Raw genomic sequence first — 12,139 nt, 5'->3', positions numbered from 1 at the left:
TTTGTCCAGCAGTGGACGTCTTGCGGCTGATGATAATTGTAATATATATAATATATAAGTGCGAACTCAATAGATGACATAAGTTTCTTTCGGGCACTAGTCGGTGGGCCCCATATATTATGTGACATCACCAGTAGTGTCACATCACATCATTGATATGCAAAAGAAACAGCGTAGGAGATAACACACACCCTTGGGGAACTCCAGCGTACACGGGCTTCGGGTTCCAGCAAAAATCTACTAGGACCTTTATGCTGCGCCCAGTGAGGCTGGTGGTCCACTTGTGGCATGAACTCTCGAGAAAGCCCAAATGATGGAAGTTTTGTGAGTAGCGCCTAGTGCCATACATGAGGCCATCCAAGGCCTTCACTATATCCAGACCAACTTCCAGGCCTTCTCCTTTGCTTTCCATAGCCGCCTCCCATCTGTGTCAGGTATACCAGAAGATCACCCGCCGACACACGATGGCGAAAACCTTACTGTTGGTCGTTGACCATCTGGTGATCTTCTAGCTCTAGGTATACCAAGAGCAATAATTCCTTCCATGATTTTGGACAGCAGGGCTCTAATAGGCCTGTAGTTAATCGGATCCGAACGGTCTCCTTTTTTTTGGATCGGATGGACTAAGGCTGACTTTCATGAGTCTGGGACTACGCCTTTTGAATATGAGCGCTGGAATAAACGCTCAATTAAGCTATTTTAAGTTAAAGTTTTATCCTCATAACTTAACCATTTTCAAACGTAACCAACAAAGAAATGATAGTGTTCTTCATTTGAATTTAATGGATTGCAATACTGAGTTTTTGTTCACTTAAGTTCTCTAAAAAATAATGTAAATTCTGAAGATGGAAGAGAAGTCATCTGATATTAAAAGCAATATGGTCTAAAAAGAAGCCACGAAACAATAAGATTTGCTCAAATTACCTTTCAATGCCGAATGAAAAAAAAACTTTTCCGCCTGGTCTAAACCCATAATGATGCTGAGGAAAATAAACCAATAAGGCATTAATTTTAGTCGTCAATAATTGAAATTGAAAAATATATGGTTATCATTGCTATAAAAATAATGGTTGAATTACAACAGATGCTTATCCGTTAATATGTGCTTGCACTAATAAATGGAAGGAACTACTTTGGGAATTTGATGGTTGCTTTGGGAGTTGGTTGGTTGGCTCACATCACTGTTTTTTTTTTATATCAGGTATCCCTGGCCAACACCTGGAAACATAAAGCCGTGAGTTCCCAATAATATTTAAATATTTTCTAATAAATCATTCCATTTTATTATATATTTGTTAGTTACATAAGAAATAAAAATAATTAAAATTATGACTTCAAAAAAACCTACCACGATCGAATAGCTTGAGGTCTCCAAAAGACAGAAGACGGGCCCAGTCCGAAATTGCAGGCCATTCAGAAAGTTTTGCGAAAAAATATTTTTTTTTAAAGTCTTGGTTAGTTGTATTCTATTTAAAAATATATTGCAATGACGTTCTATAAGTATATATAGACAATTCACGTCATACAAAATTAAGCCATGCCACAAATTACAACATAAACATAATAATCTTCGACTGCCATATCTATACATCCCTGCGTTTACTCCAGTTACTTAAAATATTACTGATGAATAGGCATTAATGTAAGCATTTTTTCAGTGTAAGCTGAGTATTTTGAATTTAGAACCGGATTTGGACAGTAACATCAGTGGAGTAGCAGTTAGGTATTTTTTTATATTGCAATGACTAAAATACCTGACTTATGTATATTTTTTATTCTTTAACAAATGGACTTCTACCTAATGAATTAAGGTAACTTATAATGAGTAAAATATAATATTATTATTAACATAAAAATATCGGTGAACACGTTATGAAATATTAGGTTCCCTGAATTAAATTTAATATTTTATTAAAATTAGTGTTTAAAACTAAGACATCTTTTTTAAGGGTATCTTTTTGGAATATGTAGTGTAAGCGGATATCAACATATCTTTGTATGACAATAAAAAAAATATGTGTGAAATATCATATGTGAATCAGCATCGAGGAAATGAGAACACACAATGAAATGTTTGTAAAATTCTTCAAATCTCTCTCTTGCTAGCGACTGGCGCCAATTCTCTTTCATAATCTCATGTACGGGAAAGCTGAAAAAAATAGCTTTTACAGATTTGCGGTGTAAATAAGTATCAATTATTACTAGGTAACGATACGTCTGTGATGCCGTGTAATAGCATTAGTTTGTAATTATTCAGGTTCTTGTAGGCCGTTTACATTCACCAGCAATGACTTTCTGTACACAAAATACAATACTGCTGATGTTCAAATGTTCACTGGCCCTTTAAAAAAAAGAGTGACTCTACAGTTTTTATTTCTGACTGTGTGCTGGTCACTTCCGTCATTTGTCTCATTCTGACAAGCGGAAAAGAAAGGAATGTGAATATAATTCAGTTGCAAAAAATTGTGAGGTGATAAATATATGCAAACCCAATATAACTTTCAATAACCTCATAAATTCCATACCAAAAATAAATCTAAAAGAAAAAACGATCATAGGTATAATGTTTGGTAATAACTCTCATAATATTAGAAATAAGGACCTAATTAAAAATAGAGAAAAATTAATTAATATTTCCAATAACACAAAATCTAAAGTGATGATGTGTGCATTTCCATACTTCTCGGATTTGACACAGGAGCAAAATAGAAAAATATTTAAATTAAATACAACTTTGTATAATGCGACATTCCACATCAATGAAAATTTAATTTTATTTGACACAAATAAATTCATTAATTATAAACTGAAAATAACAAATGGTAACCTATACCTACCATTTAGAGCTAAGCGACAGCTGGCTACTTTAGTAGCTTATAGTCTTAGTCAACAAACTACTTCCTCTGTAGTATTATTTAATAAACATGCCTCTATTGGGCAAAGTTGTAAAATAATCGACATACAAGCCTCTATTGCAGAATGTATTAGTACTAATGTACAAAAATATAACAATGAAGATTTTTCTTCAATTAACTTAAATTAAGTTATTTGACAAGGGAGGACAACTCTTGCAATATCATAGAAAATAGGCAACATTCACCAAATATAAATGTTACTGCTGGGGATAATCATAATATAAAGCTCATAAATATTGTTCACCAGAATATACAAGGTATCTCAAGAAAGGAATTAGAAATTGAACTGTTTTTGAGCTGCTGTAATATAGATATATTATGTATTACAGAACATTGGCGTAAGAGTCATCAGCTCCAGTTTAGTTTTAGAGAACATAAAGTAGTCAGCTCGTTTTGTAGAAGTAGGGCAATTTTTTTTTTTTTTTTTTTATGGAATAGGAGGACAAACGAGCGTACGGGTCACCTGGTGTTAAGTGATCACCGCCGCCCACACTCTCCTGCAACACCAGAGGAATCACAAGAGCGTTGCCGGCCTTTAAGGAAGGTGAACGCGCTTTTCTTGAAGGTACCCATGTCGTATCGTCCCGGAAACACCGCACACGGAAGCTCATTCCACAGCTTCGTGGTACGAGGAAGAAAGCTCCTTGAAAACCGCACTGTGGAGGACCGCCACACATCCAGATGGTGGGGATGAAATCCTAACTTGTGGCGTGTCGTGCGAAGGTGGAATTCGGCGGCAGGAATCAGGTTGAACAGCTCTTCGGAACACTCCCCGTGATAGATGCGGTAGAAAACACACAATGAAGCGACATCTCTACGCAACGCCAAATGATCCAGCCGTTCACAGAGTACTGGGTTCCCGACAATTCGAGCTGCTCTGCGTTGCACGCCGTCAAATGGATCGAGCTGATACTGGGGTGCGCCAGACCAGAGATGACAGCAATACTCCATGTGAGGCCGGACCTGCGCTTTGTAGAGCGCTAGAATGTGGGCCGGCTTGAAGTATTGCCGTGCTCTATTTATGACGCCCAGTTTCTTTGAAGCCAGTTTGGCTTTGCCCTCCAGATGGCCACGGAATTGGCAATTGCTCGAGATTTCGAGACCCAGTATTCCGATACTAGGCGAGGCTTTAAGGGAAGTGTTCTCGAAGAGCGGTGATACAGCAAATGGGGTTTTTTTAGTGGTAAACGCGCAAACTTGAGTCTTCTGGGGGTTAAATTGGACAAGGTTCAACTTACCCCATTCCGCGACCTTCTCGAGAGAGGACTCGATAGAAGACACAAGTTTCTCCCGGCACTGGTCGACGTTTTCCCGAGAGAGACCTGCATGGCCCGTGTATACGGCATCACCAGTGCTGTCGTCTGCATAGCAATGCATGTTGGCGGTGTCCAACATATCATTGATATGCAGAAGAAACAGCGTGGGAGATAGCACACAGCCTTGGGGAACTCCAGCGTTCACGGGATTGGGATTCGAGCAATAACCGTCGATAACGACCTGTATGCTGCGCCCAGTGAGGAAGCTGGAGGTCCACTTGCATAAGCTCTCGGGAAGCCCAAATGATGGAAGTTTTGCGAGGAGCGCCTTGTGCCATACACGATCAAAGGCCTTCGCTATATCCAGACCAACTGCCAGGCCTTCCCCCTTGCTTTCAATAGCCGCCACCCATCTATGTGTTAGGTATACCAGAAGATCGCCAGTCGACCGACCATTGCGAAAGCCGTACTGCCGGTCGTTGATCAACTGGTGACCCTCAAGGTATACCAAGAGCTGGCGGTTAATTATGCTCTCCATGATTTTGGAGAGTAGGGAGGTAATCGCAATAGGCCTGTAGTTTGCCGGATCCGAACTGTCTCCTTTTTTTGGGATCGGATGGACAAGGGCTGACTTCCATGAATCAGGGACTACGCCTTTTGAATAAGAGTGCCGGAATAAACGCGTTAGCACCGGCGTCAACTCAGGGGCACACGTTCTAAGCACGATTGGAGAAATGCCCTCCGGCCCGCTCGACTTCCTGACGTCCAACGAAAACAGAGCTCGCCTAACAGTTTTCTGTCGGAACTGTACTTCAGGCATGGAGCTCTGACACCGCGGGATGGTCGGCGGTGTTTTTCCGTTGTCGTCAAGAGTCGAGTTGGAGGCAAAAAGAGTGCACAGGAGATCGGCTTTCTCTTTTGCCGTATGGGCCAGGGTGTCATTCCTCATGTGCAACGGCGGCATGGACGGCTGGTTGAAGTTACCAAGAGCAGCTTTCGACAACGACCAGAACTTGCGTGTTCCGGTCGGGTAACTGGAAAGCTGCTCGCCAGTTTTGACGACGTGCTTCGATTTCGCACGGGCGATTTGCCGCTTAAAAAATCTGGAGGCACGGTTATATTTCCTCTTCAGAACTTTGCAGTTCGGATCCTTTGAGCCCAGCGCCGCAACCCAAGTTCGATACGCCTGTTTTTTGCAGTCAGATGCTGCTTTAACTGACGCATCGAACCAGGGCTGTGATCTGCCACCAATCGGTACTACAGAGCTTGGTATAAAAATATCCATGCCCTGCAGTATCACATCGGCTACTGCAACGGCGCAGGCACTAGGATCATCCGAAGGGAAACAAACCCTGCCCCAAGGGTAGGATGCAAAAAAGGAACGCATCCTATCCCAATCTGCTGACTTGTAGTGCCAAACGCGGCGGGTCGCTGGTGGTCTGCGACGTTGGCGTCGGATAGGCACTACACTCCTGACCAGGCAATGGTCGGACGTTCCGAGAGGGGCGTCGACAGAGACCTGGTAACCATCGGGATGTGTAGTCAGCAGAAGATCTAATAAGGACGGCATGTGGCTATCCACATCCGGGACCCGCGTCAGCGACTCAACCAATTGGGGATAGACTATGGTCTGTACGCCAATGCAAAATTATGCACAGATCGCCCTGCGTAGTCTGTGGTACGTGATCCAAGCCATTCGGCATTGTGCCCGTTGAAATCACCCAAGACTACGATTTCAGCGGAGGGGATCTGAGCAAGCACGTCATCAAATGCCGCTTGAACGCAGCCCATGAGGTGATCCGTTTCTGCGTTACCACTATGGGACCTGTAGACACACGCATAGATGCGGACGCGGTCCTCTAAATCTACGCGGAGCCAGAGAGTAGACAGGCCCCTACCCTCAAAATTGCCGAGACGGCGACAGCAGATATCCTCCCTAACGTACACACATACCCCGGCATGAGGCATGAAATTATGCTCAATTTTGTACGTATATTACGTTAAATATGACGTATCGCTAGGTCGAGATATCTGCGTCTCCGTAAGGAAACACAAGGCCGGCTGCGACGTCTCAAGGTGGTGGTGGACGGCGTTTAAGTTGGAGCGAATTCCCCGGATGTTACAAAAGTCCACATTAAGCGTGGAGCGGGGTGCCGTGGTGTTGCTGCCCTGTTTGTCCTGTGACATACACGGTACTGTGCCCTCCCCAGAATACGAAGGGCAGCCCGAGCGCGAATGCTCGGGGAGGGATTCTCTGGCTCTACAAGAGCCGGTACCCTCCTGGGGTAATTTCTCTTTAAATACCAATGCTCTCATATTTTGTTGGGGGGGGGGGGGGGGAAGGACGGGGGGGAATGGCCTCCGGTCCTCGACACTAACCTTTGTGAAACATAGCGGCACTAGGCCGCTACTTCACGCCGGTATTCTGTGCGAGTGTGGTAAGTAACCCGGACGAGTCTGGCCCGATTGTGCTGACGTCATGAGACAGCAGCGTGACTCTCCCACTTTAAAACTAATATAATACATGGAGGTTCCCTAATTATTTTTAATAATAGATTAAAACGTAAAAATAGAAGAGATATTGTTAATCTCTCTATAGAACAACTAATAGAGATAGCTTCTATAGAACTAGAGCAATTTATTATTGTAAGTGTATACCGCCCCCCGACTGCATCATATGAACAATTCCAACATAGAATGGAGGAGGTACTATCAAAATTTGGCAAAACCAGCAAGTCAATTATAGTGTGTGGAGATTTTAATATAAACTTGCTTGAACCTTCGGCCAATTGTACTAGCCTTAAAAAATTATTTCAAAGTTTTAATTTGTTCAATGTATTTTGGGAACCTACTAGAATCACTTCTACAACAGCAACCTGTTTAGATAATATTTTTACAGATGTTAGTATTACTAGTGAACTCATAATTAATAATCTTCAGTCCGATCATAGTAGGCAACTTATAAAAGTAAATACAAGATTCCAATCTTGTATTTCAGACTAATGTCAGACCAAAAAAGGTGACGATTATACCAGTTACGGGTAGCCGTCTTGAGAGGTTTAGAAATAATTTGGTAAATACGATACTATTTTTACACTGTGGTGAAACTGCTAATTTTCACTATAACTTAGTCTTCAATTCCTTCTGTGAGGAATTTGACAGGATTTTTACTCCAGTAACGGTGACAGTAAACAACAAACATTGTTTTAATGATTGGGCAACAATGGGTATCCACAAAAGTCGTAAACGCTTATATGACCTTTATTATGAGAAACATTACAATAATAGTGAAGAATTTAAAATATATGTAAAAAAATGCTCCAAGCTCTTTAAAGTAGTTTGTCATGAAGCGAAAACACGTTTCATTGCAGATAAAATTAAAAACAGTAATAATAAAGTAAAAGCGACTTGGAGTGTAATTAACAATGAAACTGGTAGATCGAATTGCCGTAACACCTTTATCTGTTTAAATATTAATAATCGCGTTATAAATTCGGAAATAGAAATTGCAAATGAATTTGATAAATACTTCTCCGAAATCCCGATTGTCACGACCAAAGACCTTTACTCTTCGCCAAAAGCAGCATATGATATGCTTAAATTACACGTACCAGTATCTTCCACTGATTTGAAATTTAAGTATGTTACAGGTAATGATATAATAAAAATCTTCAAATTAATTAACCTAAAAAATACAAAAGACCTATGGGGCTATTCGACTAATATTGTAAAATACATACTTGACATTATAGCACCTGAATTAGCAATAATATTTAATGAATGCATAGATGAGGGTGTGTTCCCTGACCTCATGAAATACAGCAAAGTTATACCTTTGTTTAAATCGGGCAGTTCTTTTGACCCTGCTAATTTCAGACCTATTTCAGTGCTGCCTGTTTTTATTAAAATTTTTGAAAAACTTTTGCTTCAACAGCCACAAATGCATTTGTGTAAATTAATGAACAAAAATCAGTTTGGTTTCACTAGGGGCTTATCAACAATTAATACTAGACTCATTGAGCACATCTTTGACGCCTGGGAAGAGTCACAGGATGCATTGGGCATTTTTTGTGATTTGTCCAAAGCATTTGACTGCGTCCACCATGAAACTTTACTCCTAAAACTAAAACATTATGGAGTGAATAACAGAGCCCTAAATCTGTTAAAATCATATTTAAGCCAAAGAGTTCAGATAGTCGATGTAAATGGCAAACGGTCTTCGGGTAAACCTGTGGGAATTGTTCCACAGGGTTCTATTCTCGGTCCTTTCTTGTTTCTTATATATATTAACGATCTACCGTTTGTGGTAGATGATAGCCATGAGATTGTTTTGTTTGCTGATGATACTTCACTTATTTTTAAAATGAAGCGACGTGCGGATATTGATGACGAGGTAAACAATGCACTCAAAAAAAAATAAAGCGTTGGTTTGTGACGAATAATCTGCACTTAAACAGTAAAAAAATAAAGTGTTTACGGTTCATTACACCAAACACAGCGGAGGTACAAACCAACGTACTTATAAATGACCAGAGATTGGAACTTGTGGACACTACGGTCGTCATGGGTATCGTGTTAGATAAAAAGCTACAGTGGGGTCCACATATTGCCCATCTAGCAGATAGACTCAGCTCTGCGGCATATGCAGTTAGAAAGATTAGAGAGTGCACTAATGTTGCGACCGCTAGATTAGTGTACTTCAGTTATTTTCACAGCATCATGACGTACGGTATATTACTATGGGGTCATTCTGCTGACATTGATATAATGTTTGCTCTGCAAAAGAGAGCTATTCGTGCTATATATCAGCTTGGTTATAGACAGTCTCTCAAAGAAAAATTTAAAGAAATAAATATTATGACTGTTCATTGTCATTTCATTTATGAAAATTTAATATATGTTCACAAAAATCGTCACCTTTTTGCTCTTAATAGTGATTTTCATTATTATAACACTAGAAATAAGGGATTGCTTGTAACTAATTCTAGTAGGCTTCATAAGATACATAATAGCTTTAAGGGTACATGTGTACACTTCTATAATAAAGTCCCAGCCACTGTTCAGGCATTATCTATAAATAAATTTAAATGTTTAAAAAAAAATGGCACTGTCGTAAATCCTATTACTCTACTGCTGAATATCTAAATGATCGGACAGCCTGGGACTAGATTGTGATTATTTTATAGCGATAGAAATGACTGTACAATATTGTATATTTTTATTGAAAAGAGCGCAAAAAAAATGCTGGGAGAGTTTCTTGCGCCGCTTCATCTCTCTCAGAACGCCATTTGTTTCCGAAGCGGTAGTAGTATCTAGTAGTATAAGAAATGACATCAAATAGAATTCTAAAGGAATCAATTTTGAGAAAATAAATGCCTTTTATGCCTTTTTATTCCTTTTACTACCTCACCTAAGCTCAGAATCCCGTGTGGTTTGGTGCCGTGACATGATCAATTAATTTTAAGACTTCTCTCGACTTGTCTCGGTGTGTTTACTACATTATAGCAGGTGACAAATCCTGTATTAATCAATATGATCCCGAAACAAAGAGTAAGTCGATAGTTTGGCTGTTTGAAAACGAAACAACGCCTACCAAAGTAAAGCGATCGAGAAGCGAAGGTTCAATTTTTAATCGATAATTTTTTCACTGTGGCGTGTTATTTAATGTCGATTCCATTACGAAATCGAAGCTGCAAATTTATTAAAAAATTCCTGCCCGAAGTTGTCATTGCCATGAGCGACACGCGACCCAATACCGGGCTCCGTGGGCTATTGCATCACCACGAAAATGCGCCCACGCACTCAGCGCTAAAAATAAGGGACGCGGATCACCCTCCTTACAAACCTTACCTAGCACCAAATGAAAATATAATAAGATGGTTATTCCCTAAAATAAAAAAATCAACTAAAATGGATCAAATTCGAGAAAGCTGTAGAAGAAGTGTATGCGGCAGGCTGGAAAAAAAAAGTGTTTCGTAAACTGGCTTAGACGAATGAGAATTTGTATAGAGGCTGGTGGAGAGTATTTCAAAAATATTTATTTACCTTTTATTAACTATGCTTATGAACCGTAACCACAATCATGAGTTTTTATCATTTTCATATTATATTTCTAAAGATAGTACTACTTTTATGATATTTCGCAATTATTATTATTTCAGATATCCCTTTGGACCTCAGAACCCTGCTGATGTACCATGGGCACCACCGTGAGTTTTTAAAGATTTATTGCATTCTTTAATTATAAATTCTTATGAATCAATGACAGATATTTCAATAGACACAATTTTTTAGTTATTTCCTAATTATTGTTATTTCAGATATCCCTGGGGACCTCAGAACCCTAAAGATGAACCATGGGCACCACCGTAAGTTTTTAAAGATTTATTTCATTCTTCAATAATTAATTCTTATAAATAAATATCATATTCTTTTATAAATACATTTTTTTTTTAATATTTCGTAATTATTATTATTACAGATATCCATGGGGACCTGAGAACGCTAATAATGAACCATGGGCACCACCGTGAGTTTTTGAAGATTGATTGCATTCTTTAACTATTAATTCTTATGAATCTATGTCAGATATTTCAATAGCCACAATTTTTTTAGTTATTTCGTAATTATTATTATTGCAGACATCCCTCAGTACCTCAGAACCCTACTGACGTACCATGGGCACCACCGTGAGTTTTTAAAGATTTATTGCATTCTTGAATTACTAATTCTTATAAATCAATGTCATTATTTCTATAGATCCTATTTTTTTAGTTATTTCGTAATTATTATTATTTCAGATATCCCTGGGGACCTCAGAACCCTAATAATGAACCATGGGTACCACCGTGAGTTTTAAAGATTTATTGCATTCTTCAATTATTAATTCTTATAAATCAATACCATATATTTCGATAGACACTTTTTTTAGCAATTTTTAATTATTATTGTTTCAGATATCCCTGGGGACCTCAGAACCCTAATAATGAACCATGGGCACCACCGTGAGTTTTTAAAGATTTATTGCATTCTTCAGTTATAAACTCTTATGAATCATTCTATCTATATAAATATAAATATATAAAAGAGAATGTATGTTTGTATGTTCCCTAATAACTCTTAAACTATTTCACCGATCTCAATGATATCTTTTGTAATAGATTTGTTGATGCTCAATGAAGGATTACATATAAAATGTATGTGGCAAATCAATGTTTGCCAGGTCAGCTAGTGTCATATATTTTAATAAATACTATTTTTTTAGTTGTTTCATAACTATAATTATTTCAGATATCCCTGGGGTCCTCAGAACCCTAATGATGAACCATGGGCGCCACCGTGAGTTTTTGAAGATTGATTGCATTCTTCAACTATTAATTCTTATGAATCTATGTCAGATATTTCAATAGCCACTATTTTTTTTAGTTATTTCGTAATTATTATTATTCCAGACATCCCTCAGGACCTCAGAATCCTGCTGACGTACCATGGGCACCAGCGTGAGTTTTTAAAGATTTATTGTACTCTTGAATTACTAATTCTTATAAATCTATGTCATTATTTCTATAGATCCTATTTTTTAGTTATTTCGTAATTATTATTATTTCAGATATCCCTGGGGACCTCAGAACCCTAATAATGAACCATGGGCACCACCGTGAGTTTTAAAGATTTATTGCATTCTTCAATTATTAATTCTTATAAATCAATGCCATATATTTCGATAGACACTTTTTTTAGTTATTTTCAATTATTATTGTTTTAGATATCCCTGGGGACCTCAGAACCCTAATAATGAAACATGGGCACCACTGTGAGTTTTTAAAGATTTATTGCATTCTTCAGTTATAAACTCTTATGAATCATTCTATCTATATAAATATAAATATATAAAAGAGAATGTATGTTTGTATATTCCCTAATAACTCTTAAACTATTTGACCGATCTCAATGATATCTTTTGTAATA

At 38.5% G+C, this 12,139-nt stretch overlaps 2 protein-coding genes across 51 annotated transcripts in view; one reads left to right on the top strand and one right to left on the bottom strand.

Moving 5' to 3' along the window:
- LOC126976609 (MAPK-interacting and spindle-stabilizing protein-like) overlaps positions 1–12,139 on the top strand; it is a 62,292-nt gene that overhangs the window by 24,773 nt on the left and 25,380 nt on the right. For 14 of the 50 annotated variants that reach the window (XR_007731941.1, XM_050825054.1, XM_050825053.1 and 11 more), the window contains exons 7-17: positions 1,202–1,234; positions 10,333–10,380; positions 10,492–10,539; positions 10,653–10,700; positions 10,813–10,860; positions 10,972–11,019; positions 11,128–11,175; positions 11,462–11,509; positions 11,623–11,670; positions 11,781–11,828; positions 11,937–11,984. Coding sequence is in view for 49 of the 50 variants with exons in the window: in XM_050825054.1 (XP_050681011.1) it covers positions 1,202–1,234; positions 10,333–10,380; positions 10,492–10,539; positions 10,653–10,700; positions 10,813–10,860; positions 10,972–11,019; positions 11,128–11,175; positions 11,462–11,509; positions 11,623–11,670; positions 11,781–11,828; positions 11,937–11,984 (513 nt within the window). In the remaining variant the exon portion in view is untranslated. The remainder of the gene's footprint in view (positions 1–1,201; positions 1,235–10,332; positions 10,381–10,491; positions 10,540–10,652; positions 10,701–10,812; positions 10,861–10,971; positions 11,020–11,127; positions 11,176–11,461; positions 11,510–11,622; positions 11,671–11,780; positions 11,829–11,936; positions 11,985–12,139) is intronic. The other 36 variants (XM_050825084.1, XM_050825081.1, XM_050825083.1 and 33 more) reach the window with 24 other exon arrangements.
- The window catches only part of LOC126976639 (uncharacterized), a 103,587-nt gene continuing 94,776 nt past the window's right edge, over positions 3,329–12,139 (bottom strand). The window contains exon 2 of the mRNA XM_050825125.1: positions 3,329–4,595. Within this exon, the coding sequence (XP_050681082.1) occupies positions 3,393–4,310 (918 nt within the window). The 5' untranslated portion in view covers positions 4,311–4,595 and the 3' untranslated portion in view covers positions 3,329–3,392. The remainder of the gene's footprint in view (positions 4,596–12,139) is intronic.

The sequence above is a fragment of the Leptidea sinapis genome, chromosome 41 (genome assembly GCF_905404315.1).
Source record: "Leptidea sinapis chromosome 41, ilLepSina1.1, whole genome shotgun sequence".
Lineage (NCBI taxonomy): Eukaryota > Metazoa > Arthropoda > Insecta > Lepidoptera > Pieridae > Leptidea > Leptidea sinapis.
This window is presented reverse-complemented; position numbering and strand designations above follow the sequence as displayed.